General features: G+C 61.1%; 8 protein-coding genes across 8 annotated transcripts; 4 read left to right on the top strand and 4 right to left on the bottom strand.

Annotated features, from left to right (window-relative positions):
- Nucleotides 1–43: 43 nt before the first annotated feature.
- On the top strand, nucleotides 44–1,173 carry BXZ73DRAFT_91303 (uncharacterized protein; the record flags this gene model as incomplete). Its single annotated transcript, XM_048025929.1, has 5 exons — nucleotides 44–183; nucleotides 244–332; nucleotides 401–619; nucleotides 695–1,035; nucleotides 1,096–1,173. The coding sequence occupies 5 exons, from the start codon at nucleotides 44–46 to the stop codon at nucleotides 1,171–1,173; spliced, it is 867 nt and encodes a 288-aa protein (XP_047875603.1).
- A 302-nt stretch (nucleotides 1,174–1,475) lies between these two features.
- On the bottom strand, nucleotides 1,476–2,656 carry BXZ73DRAFT_103599 (RNI-like protein; the record flags this gene model as incomplete). The annotated part of the gene is made up of 2 exons (XM_048015628.1): nucleotides 1,476–2,354; nucleotides 2,474–2,656. The coding sequence occupies 2 exons, from the start codon at nucleotides 2,654–2,656 to the stop codon at nucleotides 1,476–1,478; spliced, it is 1,062 nt and encodes a 353-aa protein (XP_047875602.1).
- A 251-nt stretch (nucleotides 2,657–2,907) lies between these two features.
- Nucleotides 2,908–3,744, top strand: BXZ73DRAFT_50473 (flavoprotein; the record flags this gene model as incomplete). Its single annotated transcript, XM_048020440.1, has 5 exons — nucleotides 2,908–3,027; nucleotides 3,079–3,198; nucleotides 3,254–3,382; nucleotides 3,438–3,609; nucleotides 3,668–3,744. The coding sequence occupies 5 exons, from the start codon at nucleotides 2,908–2,910 to the stop codon at nucleotides 3,742–3,744; spliced, it is 618 nt and encodes a 205-aa protein (XP_047875601.1).
- A 200-nt stretch (nucleotides 3,745–3,944) lies between these two features.
- BXZ73DRAFT_50634 (uncharacterized protein) lies at nucleotides 3,945–5,480 on the bottom strand (the record flags this gene model as incomplete). The annotated part of the gene is made up of 5 exons (XM_048020474.1): nucleotides 3,945–4,927; nucleotides 5,010–5,066; nucleotides 5,127–5,235; nucleotides 5,302–5,353; nucleotides 5,425–5,480. 5 exons carry the CDS (start codon nucleotides 5,478–5,480, stop codon nucleotides 3,945–3,947), a joined length of 1,257 nt encoding a protein of 418 aa, XP_047875600.1.
- Nucleotides 5,481–10,742: 5,262 nt separating this feature from the next.
- Nucleotides 10,743–12,063, bottom strand: BXZ73DRAFT_79275 (kinase-like domain-containing protein; the record flags this gene model as incomplete). The annotated part of the gene is made up of 2 exons (XM_048023051.1): nucleotides 10,743–11,404; nucleotides 11,475–12,063. 2 exons carry the CDS (start codon nucleotides 12,061–12,063, stop codon nucleotides 10,743–10,745), a joined length of 1,251 nt encoding a protein of 416 aa, XP_047875599.1.
- Nucleotides 12,064–13,181: 1,118 nt separating this feature from the next.
- Nucleotides 13,182–14,026, top strand: BXZ73DRAFT_103594 (uncharacterized protein; the record flags this gene model as incomplete). The annotated part of the gene is made up of 4 exons (XM_048015627.1): nucleotides 13,182–13,279; nucleotides 13,343–13,395; nucleotides 13,447–13,605; nucleotides 13,662–14,026. 4 exons carry the CDS (start codon nucleotides 13,182–13,184, stop codon nucleotides 14,024–14,026), a joined length of 675 nt encoding a protein of 224 aa, XP_047875598.1.
- A 173-nt stretch (nucleotides 14,027–14,199) lies between these two features.
- Nucleotides 14,200–15,984, bottom strand: BXZ73DRAFT_50619 (uncharacterized protein; the record flags this gene model as incomplete). Its single annotated transcript, XM_048020472.1, has 5 exons — nucleotides 14,200–14,684; nucleotides 14,738–14,882; nucleotides 14,934–15,183; nucleotides 15,237–15,419; nucleotides 15,563–15,984. 5 exons carry the CDS (start codon nucleotides 15,982–15,984, stop codon nucleotides 14,200–14,202), a joined length of 1,485 nt encoding a protein of 494 aa, XP_047875597.1.
- Nucleotides 15,985–16,207: 223 nt separating this feature from the next.
- BXZ73DRAFT_91298 (GCFC-domain-containing protein) lies at nucleotides 16,208–19,119 on the top strand (the record flags this gene model as incomplete). Its single annotated transcript, XM_048025927.1, has 10 exons — nucleotides 16,208–16,408; nucleotides 16,467–16,540; nucleotides 16,725–16,900; nucleotides 16,922–17,149; nucleotides 17,196–17,304; nucleotides 17,357–17,469; nucleotides 17,516–17,763; nucleotides 17,813–18,361; nucleotides 18,416–19,003; nucleotides 19,063–19,119. The coding sequence occupies 10 exons, from the start codon at nucleotides 16,208–16,210 to the stop codon at nucleotides 19,117–19,119; spliced, it is 2,343 nt and encodes a 780-aa protein (XP_047875596.1).
- Between the last annotated feature and the right edge of the window lie 97 nt (nucleotides 19,120–19,216).

Genomic DNA, 19,216 nt, shown 5'->3' with positions numbered 1-19,216 from the left:
ACTTCTCCCATCCTTCCACCTCTTCCCCTCGTCCAGGTGTACCATGACGGTGGACCCGAAGACCTCTCAGCTCTCTCCGGAGACAGTTCCTCTCGGTACTGGCCTGCCGACGCGAGAGGAACTATTCGTGCACTACCCCGCGAAGTTCTCCTGGTACCAGCTGAAAGTCTTCGTCAACTCAGGGTGCCTTCCCAAACTTCCCATTGCAGCGGATCTTGTCTGATACCCTTGGGTGCATATCAGTGATCTCGGCCTGCTGAAGCGGGACAGAGCCCTCCAGCGTCGATACAACGCCTGGGCTGTGGGCATCAAGGCGGAGTATGGGTCCATCGGTGAGCACCCTTCTCTCACCATCGCAGTCCAGACGGTCGAGCCAACGCATCATCCGTGACCGTTCAAGTCAACTACCTCTGCACATACCGGCTGCTCTGGGGCCAGCCCGACACCCTCACCCTCCTCCGCTCCTCCCTCGACCCCGCTCCCTCTGCAAACGACGCCCCCGTCAAGCCCAGGCGTTCTTCGGGCGAGCTCCCCCACTCCCCCCAGATGCACCCACGCACTTCGTCGCGGACACGCCCCGAACTCTACTTCATCGCCATGAACGACTGGCCCTACTCCGGTGCGTCCGCGGCCCCCCCACCGCCCTCCGCCGCCAGACGTTGAGCGCACCCCGCTCTCCTCCACATACGAGCAGTCCCCCCAGAGGTCGAGCACAGCCTGATCTGGACGCGCCTGCCCATCTACCCCCCGTCGCTGCCCGCGCCCGCTGCGTCCCCGCTCTCCGCGCGGCTGCACCAGGACGGCCTCTGGGGCTTCACGGGGAACGACTCGCCGCCGCCGTCGCCGAGCGTGATGCTGTCGTGCCTGCCCGCGCTCGCCGAGTGGGGGATCACGGAGGACAAGCTGATCCGGACGCCGCGGGGGACGGCGGAGGAGGAAGCGGAGGTGCGGCGGTACGGGGAGGAGATCGCGACGTTCGTCAAGCGGCGCTGGGTCGAGCGTGAGTGGGAGACGGCGTGGTTCGTGAACCCCCCGGTGAGTGTGTGCGGGGTTTCGAGGATGGCGCTGCAGCGGGCTCATGGCTTGCGTTCACAGAGGTTGCAGAGTGTGCCCGGGTTGGCGCACATTCACGTCTTTGCTCGACGCAAGATCCCAGACGAAGTGGCGAATTAAGTGGTGGATCCTTTGCTTCACGCTGGACAGTCAACTATAGGTGATTCGATGTAGACAAGGCCGACAGGCCGCATAGAAAGCCAGGGTTGGTATACATGTTAGATGGATATTCGATGGGTACAGAAGACAAATACGAACTGGATGTGGATGTGAGTGAGAGGTATAACACCAGAATTACATCGAACCGTCTAAACCAAAACCTCGAAAGTTACTTGATGGTCACCTTCTCGAGCATGTCTGCTAATGCATCCGCCGCCTTGTCCGTCTCGTCCTGGACCACGGCGGGTTTCTCCTTAGCCTCCTCAGCCTCTTCCTCCTCCTTCCTCCTCCTCCTCTTCCTCCTCATCGTCGTCCAAGATCAGCTTGCCGCCTTGTCTCCGGAGGGCGGTCAAGAGCGCAACGACGCTCTCGTCCTCCGCCTCGACCTCATTCCACTGGAGCTCGACCCGCTTGAGCAGCGGCATCTTGCCCACGACGCCCGCCAGGATGGCGCACTCCTCCGTCTCCAGGTTGTCGTTCTGGAGCTGGAGCAGCTCCAGCTTGCTCTGGAGGCCCTTCGCGAGCGCGCTCACCACCGGCGACACCTCGCCCTCCTTCCCGATCACGCAGTCCGACAGGTTGAGCACCCGCAGCGCGGGCCACGCCCCGCGCGCGAGCGCCGCCGCGACCGCGTCCGTGCCCGGGTCCCCGAACGTGTTGTCCTGGAGGTCAAAGTGGGCGAGCGCCGCGTTCCGCGCGAGCGCCTCCACGATCCGCACCGCGCCGTCCATCCGGATCCCGTTCTGCGGCATCCGCACCTCCTCGAGCGTCCCGTGCGCGGCGAGCGCCGCCGCCCACGCCGCCGCGGAGCCGTCCTCGAGCCGGTTCCGGCCGCAGATGACCGTCCGGAGCGCGGAGGGGGTGCCGGCGGGGAGCTCGCGGGCGAGGGTGGCGAGCGCGTCGGCGATGACGGTGCCGCCGGCGGGGCCGAGGCCGTTGTTGTTCAGCTTGAGGACGCGGAGGGAGCGCGCGGAGGAGAGGAAGGGGACGATGGGGTCGACGGAGCGCCCGCCGAAGGCGTTGTCCGAGAGGTCGATCTCGACGAGCGTCGGCTTGCCGATGAGCGCGTCGCAGATCGCGGAGAGCGCGGGCGGGATCTCGGAGATGAGCCGGCCGGTGAAGATGTCCGCGAAGTTCGCGACCTGGGGATCCCGCGCGGGGTGCGGCCAGGGGAGGAGAGTCCGAGTGGCGCGGACGGCACGGGGGGAAGGCAAAGCTCGTGAGCGTGAACGGGCTCACGACGGGGGAGAGGTTGACGCACCCGGAGCTTCGTCGTCTTCGCGAGGAACTCGGCGAGGGCCTCTGCGGCCTCGACGCCGACGGTGTTCCCGCCGAAATGAATCTCCTCGATCGAGGTGGGGTCGAACTTGGCGAGATGCGGCTCAATGTCTGCGCGGGTATTGAGCTTGAGGCCCTGGCCAAGGAGAGAGAACGTGGTGCTCATGGCGGTCGTGGACGGCGTGGGTGTGTGGCTCGTGTGCGGGAGGAGGAGAGAGGCGGAGAGGGAAGAAAGCAGCAAGCGAGACGCGTTCGATCGAATCCGAGGAAATCAGCGGCACGTGCGCGCGATATCCCGCCTCGCTCCATCCGGGACCCTAGTCTCGGGTCTCGCTCTTACCTGATCCACCATGACGCCAGGAGTCGCTGACTGAACATATACTTGACCACCACTTCCACAAGTAGATTCTGCAGAGCATGCAACGCAAATTTGTTGCGGAAGAAGAGCGCACCGAGGGAGCAGTTCATGTGCTCCTCATCACTACCGGAAGCGTAGCCTCGATCAAAGCGCCTCTCATCGTCTCTGAATTGCTTTCTGTGAGTGCACAAGCAGATAATCCACTAAGCACCATTGACAACCTCCTATAGTTCAGCTCCGTGAAAGTGGAAGTAGTGTCCACCGAGAGCTCACTGTCGTTCTTCGACCACGAGGCTATTGAACGGAGCGGTGTCCGAGTCTGGCGAGACAAGGATGAATGGGGAAAATATGTCCGTGACCAAAGACGGCGCTTGTAGAACACGACTCTTACCGAAATATCCATAGGGAGAATACAAGATTGGAGACCCGATTCTACATATCGAGCTGCGTCGTTGGGCCGACATAGTGCTCATCGCGCCTTGCTCCGCAAACACGCTCTCCAAGATCGCTAACGGCTCATGCGACAATCTAGCAGTACGCTGTCTTCGTTTCTGGGTCTCTTGTTGAGCTAATGTGAGGCACAACGCAGACCTCTCTCCTGCGTGCGCTTTCACCGTCCACTCCTACATACGTTTTCCCGGCCATGAACACCCTCATGTTCGAGCATCCGCTCACAGCGCGCCACCTCCAAGTCGTGCGCGAAGTTATCGGATACACCGTCGTCGGTCCGATTGGGAAGATGCTCGCATGTGGTGACGTCGGTGCGTACCCCCCTGCTGTCCTTCCGCTTCCCCGTATTCACACCGCGCCCCTCCTTAGGCCTCGGGGCCATGACGGAATGGCGCGATATCGTGCAGATTGTGCTCGACCGTTTCAACCTGACAAAACGGGCGTGATATGATCACGCGCCGAGGTGTTCATTCAGTCCTCCTCGGGGCTCGTCTCCCGACATTAACCTTGTGCTCCTGCTTCTCCAGTATCGATAGGCACGGACACCACAATTAGCCCTACTCAAACCTCCCTCGAACCAAAATACATCCCCCGCTCCCGCAATCGCACCCACTATTGCATAGATCCTCATCCCCGGACCCGCGCGTCACCTCACCAGCACCCACCGCCCCTCCACCGGGCCCGCGTCGCCCTCCTTCCGGCGCGCCTCGCCCCGCGCGCGCCGGCCCTCGAGCCAGCGTTCCACGACGCCCTCCGCATCCGCGTCCTCCTCCCACGCGCCCAGCGTCAGCGAGCGCGCGAGCCAGGTCGCCGTCGTGCCCGTGGGCTCCCCGGGCGCGCGCAGCGAGAGCTCCCGGTACGCGGCCCTGAGCACGCCCCACGCCGTCGCGCGCGCGCGCTCGACCAGCGCGTCGACCAACGCGCCGAGCGCTGCGGTGGCCACGGCCTCGCGTCTGTCTCGCCTCGGCTCTTCCGTCCGCGCTGGCGCCGACGGCCTCGTGCGGACGAACGGGAGGTAGGCGTCCGGCCGGGCGAGTTGTGCGAGCGACGCGTAGTCTCGCCGGCGGAGGCACCGCGCGAGGCCGCGGAGCCACTCGTGCGGCGAGGCGTCCTCCCCCGGTCCTTTGGCTTGCTGCGAGTCTGCGATAGGGGTCGCACCACCCGCGAGTTCAGGCTTGGAAGGCGGGGGCGGTGGGGTTTCTGAGGGCGCAGGGCACTCCGCCGACGACGGTGATCTCGGTGAGGCGGAAGAAGGCTTCCTGTGCGATAGGCTCGCGGGGGCGCGCAGAGCGGCCTGGAGAGAGGGGTGCAACTTCCGCAGTTGTGTGAAGAATGCGACTTGGGATGGGTATGCGGTGGCGAGGTGGTGCAGGAGAAGGATCAGGGTCGACGAGAGCGCGCCTGGGCGGGCATCTGCTACTTCTTCTGTCGTTATGGTCGCTTCGGCATCTAGTGAAGAAGGCGGAGGTAACGTTTCCCTGGGAGAAACGGTCTTGGAGCGCGTCGAAGAGGAGGTTTGGCGGGGATGCCGCTGTACGACATAGAAGTCTGGAAAGAGGTGCGACAGTGTCGAGGTGATTTGGACCGGAGATTTGAATAGGACGGCGAGATGTAGAGATGTCTCGTACGCTGCAAGCATACAACACATGACGAGGGGTCGGTGAGAGATGGACGCCGAAGGGACTGGATCTGTCTGGTGAAGATGACGAACCTTCTTGTGCGAACGCGTCTCGCCGTTTGATGGACAGGAGCCCCTCGCGCAATTTTCCTACGTCCGAACGATCAACTTCTGCGGGACGCACGGGGGGTGTTGGGCGGGATTACTCACGGAGCAATATGAGAAGGTTACCCTCTATCTCCCTCTTGTTGATGGCATCTTGCTCGCTCATAGGGTCATCTCCGGATCCAAGAGGATATTTCACCCAATACGCATCTATCTACCGCAAACGATTGAGATCGAAAGCGTCCATGATACCTTTTTCCAGCTGGCAGAGCATGCAAACCTTTTCTTGGATGAACGCCCGATACTCTTCCTGAACCTTTGGGCTCAGCAGCCTGAAGCCCTGAGACCCATTAGCCCGCCGACGTCTTGGACTGATTGGACTGGAAGCCACAGGCACACTCACGCGTTGCCGTCTTTCTCCAGACCGCTGCTCCTGCTCACTGAGGGTATGAGCTCCATATGTCGCTTCCCAGGGGGGTAGACACGGTGCTGAGGGGCGCCGCGGTGTCCCCGCTTCGGCGGCATGGTTGGATGTTCGACAAGCCGCGCCAAGCACAGGGTTGTTGTGGTTAGGAGCAACTGGGCTCGATGATCGCCTATCGGGCCCGGATGAGATATGTCGGCCACGTGGCCACGGGCGTCGGCAGTTGGCGCCGACCGTTTGGCACCAGCCCCCATCTGTCTTGCGACTTGCTCGTCGTCGCTGCCACGACGCTGCCGACCTCGCTTTCCGTTGCCGGTGATGCCCAGCGTTGACGTTGGGCTGCACCGCCCACATCTCTTCCAGGACTTTGCTGCATGATTAGCATCGGTCGCGTCATCACAGCAACGTTGCCTGCACAATCTCGCCGCGCACGAAGCTTCTGTACACGCTGCGCTTATGGCAGGGAGGAGACCTCGGCTGGCGCACACCCCTGGCTCGCGCCACTCTGCCCATGAACGAAGAGATGAACGCAAACCACTCGCAGCCCCGACGGGCAGCCGCCCCGGCGACTCGAGTTTGCGAATACCCTCGACGGTCCCCGCATGGGCACGAGCCCACGACCAATTGGGTCCTCGTGCGTCGCCCCTTCCCGTCATGATGCATGATGCTGAGCGTGCAGTCCCAGCTCCGGAGCGTCGACATCAGCGGGGCGCACGACGGGATCACCGGCAGCTGCCACGGTCCCGCACCCCGCCCGACGGGCCGTGGTATCGATAAGCAGCGACGACGCGGCGGAGGAGGTGACGTCTGCGAGTGTCTCGCGCTGCCCGTGCCCGCGCGACACGCCCTCGCAAGGGGGTCGAACGACGTCATCGCCCAGCTCACCCCCGTTCTCTGTCATCCGAACTGTTTTCGCACCGCAGAAAAGCCCGGGGTGGACAAGCGGGCGGTATCGCCGCCGAAAGCCCGACAAGTCGTCGACGCCTCGACTCGGACAGACGCACGTGGCGTCGACCGCCACGACACGCACTCCGACCGCGTCCGACGCGCTTCGACAGGCCAGACAAAGACACGAAGCCAGCTCCAACACTCGAGCGGATTCACAGGCATTTGGAGTGTGATCATCAGCCCCGGCTGCAGCTCGGAAGTCGTGAGTGCGCATGATCCGCGTGCCTGGACAATTGACCGTCGCCCTGACCGGCGTCTCTCCAGATCCAGCTCGGTAAGCGATGTGCAAAAACCGTGTTCGGGCGGGTGAGCTGTGGCGGCTGCGAGCGCGACGGTCGCATGCCGCTGCGGGGGCGCGCAAAAAAAAGGTCCCGCTAGGCCGTCCGAAAGCCTCTTTCGAGCCCTCAGCGAGGACTGGTGCGTGTGGGACTCGAAATCCCGGTCGGTGAGCTAAATTGAACTGGGCCCATTCGCCGGGGCACTGGAACAGGGTTTCTGCGCGGCAGGGCGACATTGCTGTTTCGTCGCGGGGCAACGGCCTCGTAATATTCGCGTCGGGCTTGTTAGCCGAATATTTAGGAGATCTAGGCCGTCGATCAGGAACACGGGCAGCGCAGCGGAGGATGGATGTTTGCCCGCGCGCAGGGACGGGCGGGCGTGCGCTGCGGCATTCGAGGGCGTTCGCAGCCCGGGCGGGCAGGACACGCACCGGTCTTGGAGGCGCGCGTGCCGGGGCGGCGGCGCGGGGGTGGTCAGGGCAGACGCGGGCGGGCGGGGATTGCTCGCGGACCGTCCGGCTGCCCGGCGATGCTCCCAGGCGTCCTCTTCTGCACTCGCCCAAGCCGGGCCCTGCGATACAAAAGGCGCACTCCCCGCACCTCGCTCCCCTCCTGCCCGCCCTCCCAAGCGCACACCCCTCCCTCCCTCGCTCCGCCTCCGCCCGTCCGCACGAACAACAATGCTCTCCCTCCGCTACCTCCTCGCCGCCGTCGCCGTCGTCGTGACCGCCTTCTCCGCCGTCCAGGCGACCCCGGTGAGTCAAGTGCTCCCGCTCCCGCCGACCGCCTCGCGTAGAGACGATCTCCGCGCGCCCGCGCGCCACACCTTTCCCGATCCGCACGCCCGTACTCAACGCTCGCCCTTTCTGCCCCACAGGTCGAGGCCCGCGAGCCCGAGGCCTGGGTCACCGTCGCCGACTGGTGAACGCGCCCCGTCCGCCGCCCTCCCCTCCGCGCGCACACCGTAACCCCCTCCCGCGCCGATCTTGTCCCGTTGGTTCCAGGTGAGCACCCTGCCCTGCCTGCCTGCGCACCGCCTTCCCCCGTCCATCCGGCAGCGTGCATCGGGCCGCCTTTGCTCCCCGCCCCTGTCCCGGTCCCTTCCCTGCGTCCATTGTCATTAGAGTCTCGGAAGCTGATGACCGCGTGCTCGTCCAGACTCGTCCCGACCCCGGCCCCGACCCATGCCCGCTCCCCCTCACCCCCGTCCGTCGACGCCCTCGTCGGACGGTGCGTAATCGGCGCGGCGAACTCCGTCGCGTGTATATCGGCCGCGCAGATTGCGAACTCGAACTGTACTCCAGCTACTATCGTTATCACCGTCTTTAAATCTATCTGCGCGCCCACCCTACCCCAAGTTCGAGCCCGACCTATCTTGCGATACCTCCTCTGCCACGTCTGGTGCGTGCGCCCTTCAATGCAAAACCAAGTCCGCGCGCTCTCGCTCGACAGGAGCGCGACCATCCAGTGTCCACCACCGCAGATGATTCATCCGTCCACCTTTGATCCCGCGGCGTCGTCGCGATCGCAGCAACATTAATTGATGTCAATTATCGCAACATGCACCGTCGATGGCGCGTGCCGGCTGTTGCTTTCTCGCTGGCGCCCGTCCGTCGAGCGAAAACTTGGAAGTTGGAAGAAGAACGACGTGACGATCGAGTCTGCGCTTCGGGTTCACCGTCAACCACCAGTCCTGCAGTGGGTGAGCTTGAAGCCGAAGGTGTGATATCGCTACGGGTGCTTGGCGCTGCTCTGCGACGTTGACGAGGGCGCCATGTGCCGCTAAGTGTTGCACGCTGCAGAGGCTCCAAAAAATCTCGTCCACGCAGCCCAGCGTCACGAGGCCGGGCTTCGGTGGTGCGGCCGGAGCGGGACCCGGACGGCGTTCCTGACATGGCTTCCGGACGCCGGCGTGAGTGCTCGACTTTCGAGCCGACCGAAACCGGGGTCCAGGCTCCCGCTCCCGGCAAGGGAGAGATAAGTAGCAGATTGATGCGACGTCTGCGCAGACTGCAGCCCTCGAGAGTCGAGGCTCGGGCACTCCGAGGCTGGGCGGTGGCCGTGTGCCTGCATTTGTGCAGCTTGGGGCTGTCTGACTTCTATTCTCTGCTCGCGTTTGCCGAGGGCGCGCGGGCTTCTTGCCGGTCTGACTCCCATATGTTCTCGTCTGCACGCTGAGATCTGTTGGCGGCAGCTGTCGCGGACGTGCCAGGCAGATTGGGTTCGGGCGGGTTCGGGACGCGGGACGGCTGGGCAGTTGAGCTGAGAGCGCGGTCTGGGCTTGTGCGGCAAAGAGAACCTCGGTGCTCTCGGGTCTCGGAACTTAGATATCTATCATATTGGACAACGGCGAGAGTTGCGCTAGAAGCGGTGAGATATTACGTCGAGAGGATGCGACACAACAGAGAATCACGCTCACTATTGTCAACTGCAAGACTCGAATGTGCTTCGAAGGCGAATTGCATCCGCACAGAGGTCATGAGGAGGTCATGAAGAAGTGACGTCAACAACCGCAAGAGACATGAGATCCTGGTGGGAGCGCACTCCCGTGTTTAGGTGCACGCCAGCCCACACTTGACGAGCGTCGGACTTAGGCGGGCCAGAGTGCCGACTTGACTGAACATGTTGAATGGGATGCCCCAATCGGAACCGCCTAGACAGTAGATTAGATCCTCGCTGATAGTCATGTGAGTTTTACTGAATAGCACGAGCAACAAGCCCCGGCGGATGGAAGCGGGACCTGGAGACGATGGGAAGAGGCCAAAGCAGCAGCGCCCTCGTGCGCCGCAATAACGGGGGTGGCGCTCGCACGCCGTCCATGTCGGGAGAAAGCAGGCCTCAGTACCTCAGTCGCGCCGCCGCGCGATCCGCGACAGGACGGGAGCGTGCGCTACTCTACGCCGACAGCACCGGACGGGAGCGACGGCGCGTTCTTCGTCCTCCACTGTAGATCACAGGGCGATAGAGTTGGAGATTGGACGAACGTGCGGTGCACTGGGCGGGGATACCACGCACCTCGGCAGGCGTCGGAAGCTCGACGATTGAGCGAGTTGAACGAGACGTTCGGATTTGGCGGGGGGCTCAGACGGCCTATCCCCGCCCTACTGCACGCGGGAGGCTGGTGCGCGTGGGTCGAGGCCGCGCTTGGGCCCCAACATGCGGCACGTCAGGCGGTATAAATACCCGCCTGATGCGAATGCTGTTCGACTTCGGAACGGTGGCGGGGGCGGAGGCCACTAAGGCAGAGGCGAGACCGGAACTTTGTTTCTGGAGCTGTGGAGGACACATATTTAGCGTACGTGGGACGCCGAACAGTCGAGAGCTGACAGGAGACGAACTTTGGACGCTGGGAGCCCGAAGGCAGTCGGAGCAGTCTTGGCGGGGTCGACTGCGCAGGGTGGGGGCGAGGATTCGGGGGCGAGGACCCACACTGGTGTTAGACGGGGATCATTGGGACGCGGTATAGGCAATGTAGCTAACAAGCAGCGCAGACGCGGAGTGTGGGGACGACCGGGTGCCACTGCGCAGCGGGAGAGGTGCAGATCGCGGAAATACACGCACGCCGAGAGAGCGAGGGTGAGAGCACGGACCTCACACGCCGTGTCGAGACTACTTCGCGTGGTGGATCGCTCGTCGTTGAAGGACTTTCCAGGGATGCGCAGCAGGCCAAGCTGCCTTGAGACTTGCAGGACATGTCGGACGTGAGAGTATTCAGTCGACGAAACATCTTGACAGCGATAAAAAAATCTTGGCGTGCATGCATACGGCGTGTTTTGTTATGAAAGAGAGGGTCGTGGGGAAGGAAACAGACGAGCCAACGAAGACGGTCGTCCCAGTTCAAGAGACAGCACCTGCGGAAACGCCGCCTGTTGCGTCATCACAGCAGCGGGCCGGCCTACCCGGGGACTAATCACTCGAGTATGTGATCGAGAAACCGATTTATGGGAAAGTTTATAAATGTGTTTGGTATGCGTGTAAGTAGTATTATACAATGAGAGCTCAAGGTGATGTGTGGTATCGCATCTATAGGTCGCCAGCGACCGTGCGTACTGTAATAACGTGCTGAGTGCTCTATGCGACGCACTCAACCCGGGCCTCCATGGTCAAATCCTCGAAGACCCCCTTCCCTTCCGCCTTGTCGCCCCAGAGCCCTTGCGCGATGCGGACGATGTGCGACAACTTGAACAACTCCGACGCCGGTCCCTCGCTGTCCTCTCCGGTGCTGCCCGAGCCGGTGAGTGGAGGCAGACTCTTCGGAGTCACCTTCTTGACCTCCACCACAACCTCCTCCACCACAACCGGCCTGACCACAGGCGGAAGCTCCAGGTACGCCGGGTGGTGCCCGTCCGCGTCCGCCGGCTGCCCCACCCCGTACCTGTACGCGCTCCAGACGTCCCGCACGTGCCCGCTCCCCTGCGCGATCTCCGCCTCGGTCTGCCAGAACGAGTCGAGGCGGACGATCGCGCGCCGGAGCCCCGCGAGCGGCAGCGCGGCGAGCGGGTCGAGCGCGAGCGCCTGGCGGAGGACCGCCGCGAGCGCGGGCGCGAGCGGGAGCGCGGTGGCGAGGAACGCCTCGGGCGCGGCGCAGAACGCGCGGAAGTTCGGGTCGTCCGCCGCGCACGCGCGGTGCCACGGCAGCCGGCCGGTGGCGAGGTGGACGAGGAGGACGGCGAGCGCCCAGATGTCGTTCCGCTCGGAGTTGTAGAGCCCGGTGGAGGGCATCGTGATCGCCTCTGCGCGTTGGGGGCACTCGGTCAGGACCACGTTCGAAAGCTCGGGCACGAGAGAGAGAGAGAGACGCACCGGGACACAAGAACTGCGGCGTCCCGCGCCCGAACGCGTCCGTGTGCAGCTCGCGGTTCGCGAGCCCGAAGTCGGTGAGCGCGACGTGCGCCATGTCGGGCCCGCTGACGAGCACGTTCGTGAGCTTCAGGTCCGTGTGCGCGATGCACTTGGCGTGGCACGCCGCGACGCCGTCGAGGATCTGGAGGAAGACGCGCTTGAGCTCGGGGGTGTTGCCCGCGACGGGCTGCCAGCGGCGCAGGCGCAGGAAGTCGTAGAGGTTGCCCCCGGAGTAGTAGTCCATGACGAGGTAGATGTAGGACCTGTTCCAGAAGACGTGGTCGAGCGTCGCGACGTGGCACGCCTTGGAGACGTCCAAGTGCGTGGTGATTTCGCGGAGGTGGTGCAGGGGGAGGATGATGTTGTCGTTTCGCATGATCTTGATCGCGCGGGGGATGGGGGGCTTGTTGCCCTCGCGGAGCTCGAGGGCAGCGTAGACGACGCCGAAGGAGCCGTGCCCCAGGCAGTCCAGAACGCGATAGCTGCGGTCGGTATAGGAGAGGGTGTCGCCGTAGGAGAGCTTGGGGACATGTTGACTGGTGAAGACCATGATGAAGAATAGGATTTCCGAGATGAGGATAAAAGAAATAGAGAAGGAAGGTGAGAGGGTGAGAGGGTTGAAGAAGTGAGCCGTGCTGACTTTTGGCGGGCGAACGACGGGGATTTTATATCCGTCTGGTAACATGCTTGCCCCTGAGATTGCCATGTCGGATATGAGAGTATGGTAGGCGTTGAGGGAAGGATTTGGATATCCGGTCGGATTTGTGAACGGACTGGGGCGAGCCGTAGAAACCTCCTTCCGCTCCGCTGCTGCGCGTCGGATGCCCTCCCCTCGGTGCGTTGTGCCGGTTGACGGCAAAATTCCTGCGGATATGAGCAACATCTTACTGCATTCCTGCAATGGATCCGAAGCTGGAAGTACGACGGCACTAGACATGATCCCGTTCCGACAAATGTGCATAGGAAGACTTCTCGTCCATTTAAACCTGGACAATGGCGGCAGTCGGAACGACGGATACGTTCTCGTTGAGTTGAGCGACGCCTGCCACGTTCTGAACATTTAGCCATACCTGTGGCGATACTTGAGATGTCCACATGTTGGCCCATGCATCCGAGATACGCCTGCATTTGCAGCGTCTGAGTGAGTGCGGCATGATTCCACTGCACTATGAACACCTACGTATAGCTTGCTTTAAAGCTGGTGAAAGTGTGATGTGGTTATCACGGGGATTTGTACTTGGCTCGAGCAGCTTCATGCTTTGAATATTCGGGACCGACCTGTTGCCGTGTGGAAGCCGTGAAGTACATTCATCTGAGGCTGAGCGCTGAGCATCCTTCGTCAGCACGCTGGGTGGAAAGCCCCCGCGGCGACGTGCGATGTGGGCGCCCCGAGCCCTATATAAAGAACGCGGCCCACTGCATCCGTCACAGAATTCAAACTCGAGTCCTCGGGCCTCGCGACGACGTGGCACAGTCGCCCGCACGTCGTTCGCACCCTTTTGAGACCTAGTATCGGTGGAAAAACCTCGCTGCGTACATCAGCAGATCGCAAACCGCGCGGTATGTTGCCTTGCGTCCGCCGTTGATAGTCCGACCGAGGAGCACATAAAGTTCGTGGGCGATGTGGGCAGAGTCTAGGACCCTCCTATCTGCGCTGTGGCCTCCAAGATGAAGACCCGCGCCATCGCCGCTGCACTGGGCCTGTCTTGTCTGGCCGCCGCGGCACCTCTGTCAGCGATCTTCTCACAGTGTGGAGGTATGGACTGGTACGCACCGTATATGACCTTCTACTGCGGCCGTGTATTTAATGTCACCCGTTAACACGACAGGACGGGGAGCACGGCTTGCGTGGCAGGAGCTGTATGCGCCCAGATCACTGAGGGTAAGTCCGCTTGCTCCGTCATATAACCACACACTCACCTGTCCGACGCAGAGTTCTCGCAATGCATCCCGGCGTCGATCACTACGGTGACGGTGACCGCGACTGCGGACGAAGATGCCGTGCCGACCGCACTTGACAAGCAGGACAGGGAGCCAGCACCATTAAGGGGTTCACGGATACGCACAGGAGGCTATTTCTTGCAGAACGAAGGTAAGCGCCCTATCCATATTTCCGTTGTGCGAGTACAAACGCACCTGCACGGGCAGACGGAGTAGCGATCCTGGGGCCTGCATCGTCGGCGGGGTACTTCACCTTTGGGAGCACGAACGGTGGGACGATCGCCCTACATAAGGACTCCGACGAGAATTCGCGATCGGACGCGACGCCTCTCTACCTCAGAATCAACCCCAATGATCCGTACGGTGCCCTCATCTTCGATGCCGATGAACCTCCCCACAACTGGTCGATACAAGGCGGATACATCGTCCCCACTGCGCCGACGGGCGCTAGATTCATCGTCTGCTCAAAGGACAAGGCGCTGAAGACCTGGCGGGTTTACGTTCAGGTCGAGGGCAAGGACATGGTGCCTCCTGGCGTTGTCAAGTGCGCGATCACGAGCTTGAGCCTTTGATAGTGATTTGCAGACTATGAGAACAGAGTCTATCGTTTCACTGGGAATAGGTATCAATGTACTGTACGCCATTAGGGGGGATTGTGCAGTAGACGGCGCGAAAAACCAGTACCAACATCAAGAGACAAACATAAAGCGAGCCATAGCAAAGAAACGGCAACAAAATCCTGCGCTCACAGATCGACAACCTCCACCATGTCCCCATCCTCCAAGTCGGCCTCTCCGATCTCCACGTCACTGCCCATCTTGTCGCCATCGACGCTCAAGGCTGGCATCTTCCGCACGGCCGCTGCGCCACGCTTACCGCGTCCCTTGACGGGCAACGGGTTGGCTGAGTACTGGCTGTCGAGGCCAGCCTTCTTGAGGAACGCGCGTACGATAGCGCCGCATTTGGTGGTCGGCCGAACAAGGAGCGAAATGTCACCGGAGGTCTTCGCGGAACGTACGGTTAGGTGGAAAGCCTGGCCAGGTGTCTCTTCTTCTGGCTCATGTTCGTACTCCGCGGCGCCTCCGTCGTTCTCCGCTTCAGCTTCACTCAGCATCTCGAGCGATGCAGAACGATCCCGTTGGAAATCGTGACTGTCATGAGGGATCACCGAAGGTGACCGCACCCTCTTGTTCTTCTGGATGTGCTCATATGTCACCCTGTCGCACCCATCTTGTTCACAGCCATGTTAGGCAAGATGTAGGGGGGTAGTCGAATAAACTCACCAAACTCAGCTTCCGACCAGATCCCCATACCGAAGGGGTTGGAAGACGGGAAGACTTGTTTGCCGTTGAAGCACACAACCAGGTTGCTTTCCGGTATCCCCGCAGTGTCGGCAATGTCAGAGAATAGCAAGAAGAAGTTGTCGTGCTAAACCCAAGGATTTAGGATAGGACAATGAGAAGTGGGTCGGGTACTCACCCGCTTCTGCGTAAATTCCCATTGTTCTTGTCGACCGTTGGGATTGAGTGGATGGGGCCTCCAGACGACTTTGAGCTTAACGATGTCCGAGTTGTCGTTGACTCGAGGAGCCGTTGTGTAAGCCAGCGCAGCCTCCTGCTTTGCCTGTTGCGCGATCAAAGCTAGTTCTGGATCGAGGACCACCGCACCAATCGATTCGTCCGTATCATCGGTGGGAGAAGGGGCTCGACGGTGCATCCCAACGAATTGGCTAAGATACAGACAATATAAGCGCATGGCTCGAAGAACTGCACGCGGACGTACTTGACAGCATCCCTAGCCCGCTGGATCTCGTATTGGGACAAGGCAGGAGGCGGGGTGAGTGAACGGCTGCGTTGCCGTCTCAGCCTGCCCGTCCGAGGGGCCTCGTCTTCTTCATCGTCTGTTGTTCGTGATCGCATCTTTCCTTCGAGGATCTCGAAGTCATCGTCAGAATCCGAGGAGAGGCTGCGAAAGAGTGGTCAGACATGATCGACGATGGAAGTAGAGTACCCCAGCATATTGGTCCTGGGATACAACCACGCATATCTCGAGTGATTGAGAAGGAGGCGCAAGCCACGGGAGGAAACACTAGTACATTGAGAACTCACATAATGTCTGCAGGCTTCTGCTTTGTCCAGTCGAGCTGACTTTGCTTCTTGAGAGGCGCTTTCTTCTTCTTGTTATTGCGGACCCGAGGTGTGTCCTCTTCCTCTTCCGAACTCTCGTCGCTGGACTTCCGCTTGCGGCCATTGGTTTCTACACACGCGGAGCAGGGGGCGTGTTGGCAGGGATGTGATGGGAAACACGTGAGCTGGAAGTACTCACCCGCAGCTGCGGCTGCTTTTCGGAGCAATGCCCAGTCCTTGGGATCACGCTTGCGGATAAAAAAAGCGTCCTCTTGTTCAAGAGCACTCAGAGTAGGTTGTGAGGCGAGGTCTGACGAAGCGCTGGACTGCGCATTGGAGGTGGAGGGAGGTTGAGGGGCGAGAGGAGCGCGCGCGCGAGGTCTTGGCTTGGGACGCGACGACATCGCGGTTCTAGTCAAGCTGATACCGTGGGAATCAATTGACTTTCGCGGAGTTTTGTTACACAATCACGTGACCGTTCAGCGCTTCTGGGATTTCGCCCATTTCGCGATCTGCAGCCTCGAAAGGTGTTTACAGGCACCACAACCTACCTCCTCTGAGCTCTCTGCCCCGACTTGCACACGACCCCAACTGCTGCTTTGTGACCGCTTCGTTTTTGGTGCACCAATGTCGAATGCTCCGGTAGTGTTCAAGCGCAAAGGGAAGGCAACGCAACGCGCTCGTGTCTCGACCCCAGAGGCGGAGGCCACCGTAGTGGACGGAGGAGATGCCGAGGTCTCGGAGTCGCCAAGTGCGCTGGCAGCCAAAGTCAAGAGGAAGACTCGCACAAAAGCAAAATCTGCTTTGAGCTTCGGGGGCGACGAAGAGGTGAGACCTATGGCATCTGGTTAGCGGTGATCTCTGATAGGTGCGTCGCGTTTAGGAGGAAGCTGGAGAGACCTTCAAGCTCAAGAAGGGAGTCTTGAGCAGCAACCTTGCGAAAGGAAAGGCTTCAACAGGGTGAGCGTTAGTCTACTACCGGTCGATGCAGATGTTGTGCTCGAGCTTCCATCTACACAGTTCATACAGAAATCCGGCGAATGAGACCAGTTCACAAAGCTCCCTCCGTCAATGTGTGCATGGAAGCTCGAGCGCAAGCTCTCAATTGTCGACCGCGGTTCTCATTCTTCACTTGTACCTCTAGGGTCTCATCCTCATCGTTTACACCGCAACAAACATCGGGTCCCACGTACGATGCGGCATATCTCAACGAGCTGAAAGCGAGCACACCCTCTGCGCGGCCCTCACTGCATTCAAGTGCGCTGGATACAGACGTGTCTATGGACGTTGACGATCCGTCTCAGTTCTCAGCGATCACAGGTGAGCAGATATCATGTGTAGTCGAGACTCCGCTGCTGAATCCATGCGCAGACGAACAATCAGAGACAGCAATACCCTCCGCCTCGTCTATTCTGTCAGCCAAACAAAAAAGAGAACGTCTCCGCGCCAATAAAGGCAGCGAGGACTACATCTCACTCTCACTCGCAAAACAAGATGACTTCTCGCGGGGTCCTCATCCAGAAAGTAGATTGATGAGAGAAGACGACGAGCTTGGAGACGCTGATGATGGTATGTTTTGGCTTTTTGGACAAGTAGGTGACTAAATACGCTGCAGAATTCGCCGAGTATACCAGCGCTCAAGAGAGAATTGCGCTTGGGAAGAAGTCGAGGAAGAAAGAGGCTCAGAAGAGGAGGGTCGAGATGAATGACATGATCGTCGATGCGTAAGTATGCATATGCCGTCGCTCGGGAGGTATGACTAACGTTCCCCGTCAGAGAGGAGGAAGACGAAGAGACCAAGGAGTGGGAGCAAGAGCAGCTCCGACGAGGAGGCCTGCGGGCGGAGTCGGTAGAGCCTGCACCTAAACCAGTGTACAAACCTGCGCCAAGTAAGCCCACCCTCTTGGTGTCACATTCGCTTCTGACTGCCTACAGTACCAATGGCTACACCCATACCTACTATGCCTGGCGCCATGGCACGTCTCACTAAGTCGATGTCAGAATTGACAACTTCACATGCCGAACACTCTGCGACAATGGCCAAGCTCGGGGAAGAGCAGCGCATCCTCGACCAGCGAGAAAAGGAGATGCGTGAGATGATCGCCAAGGCCGAGGATAAGCGCAGCTGGTTCGACGCGTTCAGGGAGTGGATAGAGAGCATGGCCACGTTCCTCGACGAGAAGGTACGTGCCTTCACTACTAGTCATTTCAAAGGTCGTTGAGTTTTCGCAGTTTCCTCCCCTAGAGAAGCTGGAAGAGGAGCACATCAATATCCTCAAAGAGCGCGCAGGTATTATCGCCCAACGCCGTAAGGCCGAGGACGAAGACGACCTCGTCACCTTCCTCGGCGTCCCCACATCCCTTGCCCCCGCCGAAGACGTTGTCGACGAGCTCGGCCGCTCCCTCCCCTCCACGACGTCCCCCGCAGCGCGTCAGTCGCGCCTTCAGGCCCGACAGGCACGTCGCACGCTTCGCCGCGCGACCAACACGAAGCAGGCTGCGTCCGACGAAGAGGGGTACTCGACCGATGCGACACTCCCAGCAGGCGACAACGAGGACTATCGGACGGCGATGGGGCGGCTCGTGGCGGACGGCGCCGCGCTCATGGCGGACGTCAAGGCCGAGGGGTTCCGCAACCCCGCTGCGGGGCTGGGGAAGTGGTTCGGGGAGTGGCGGGCCAAGTTTGCTGACGTGTATACGGGTGCGTGGGGCGGGCTCGCCATGATCGGTGCATGGGAGTTCTGGGTACGGCTGGAGATGCTTGGGTGGAACCCGCTTGAGGTGAGTATTTCGTCAAGCCTCTCCTGTTGAGGCCGCTCACGACGCATTGCACAGCGCCCGCGGAGCCTGGACTCGTTCAGCTGGTACGGCGCGCTCTACACCTACTCGCGCCCGTCCCCCGACGACGCAGGAGTAGACGAAGAGGACGACGAGCCGCCGCTCGGCCCCGACGGCGACCTCGTCTCCGCGATGCTCACCACAGCCGCGCTCCCCCGCCTCGCCGCGCTGATAACAGCTGGCGCGCTGGACGCGCACTCCGCCGTCGCCCTCCGCCGCCTCCTCGACCTCCTCGACGAGCTCTCACTCTCCGTCCCCTCCGACCACCCGAAGCTCGAGCTACTTCTCAAGGCCACAAATGCGATCTACGTGGATGCCGTCACGCACACCGAGGACGTCCTGAAGCCGTTCATCGAAGTGCTCCGTGTCGGCCAAGTCCAGGCCAGATTTGACCCCGCCGCAGTACCTGCTCGCCAACGGGTGCTCATGCGTCAGCGGAAGCTGCTCGCGGGCTTGCTCAGGTGGCGGAAAGCCGCGGGGGACCGGTTTGGGGCAGGCGCGCTCGTCACGCGGCTCGTCCAGGACAGCATGCTTCCCATCGCCGAAACGGGGTGGGAGGTCGGCGGGGAGGATGTGATGCGCAAGGTGAGTTCGCCATCTGCATTGGTTAGTACGCCGTGGCACAAACTAATGTGCACTTGTAGGTCGCTCAGTCGCTCCCCATGGACCTATGTCCGCCGTCACTCCAGTCGTTGCGGTAGACCCTCCGTTCGCGCGATAGGGGATCGGAAGAGAGCAGACCATATTGTATTACGATCAGCATTTTTACAAATTCACGGATTCGACATGCGACATGGC

The sequence above is a fragment of the Epithele typhae genome (assembly GCF_022376455.1).
Source record: "Epithele typhae strain CBS 203.58 chromosome Unknown BXZ73scaffold_42, whole genome shotgun sequence".
In the NCBI taxonomy this organism is placed as follows: domain Eukaryota; kingdom Fungi; phylum Basidiomycota; class Agaricomycetes; order Polyporales; family Epitheliaceae; genus Epithele; species Epithele typhae.
This window is presented reverse-complemented; position numbering and strand designations above follow the sequence as displayed.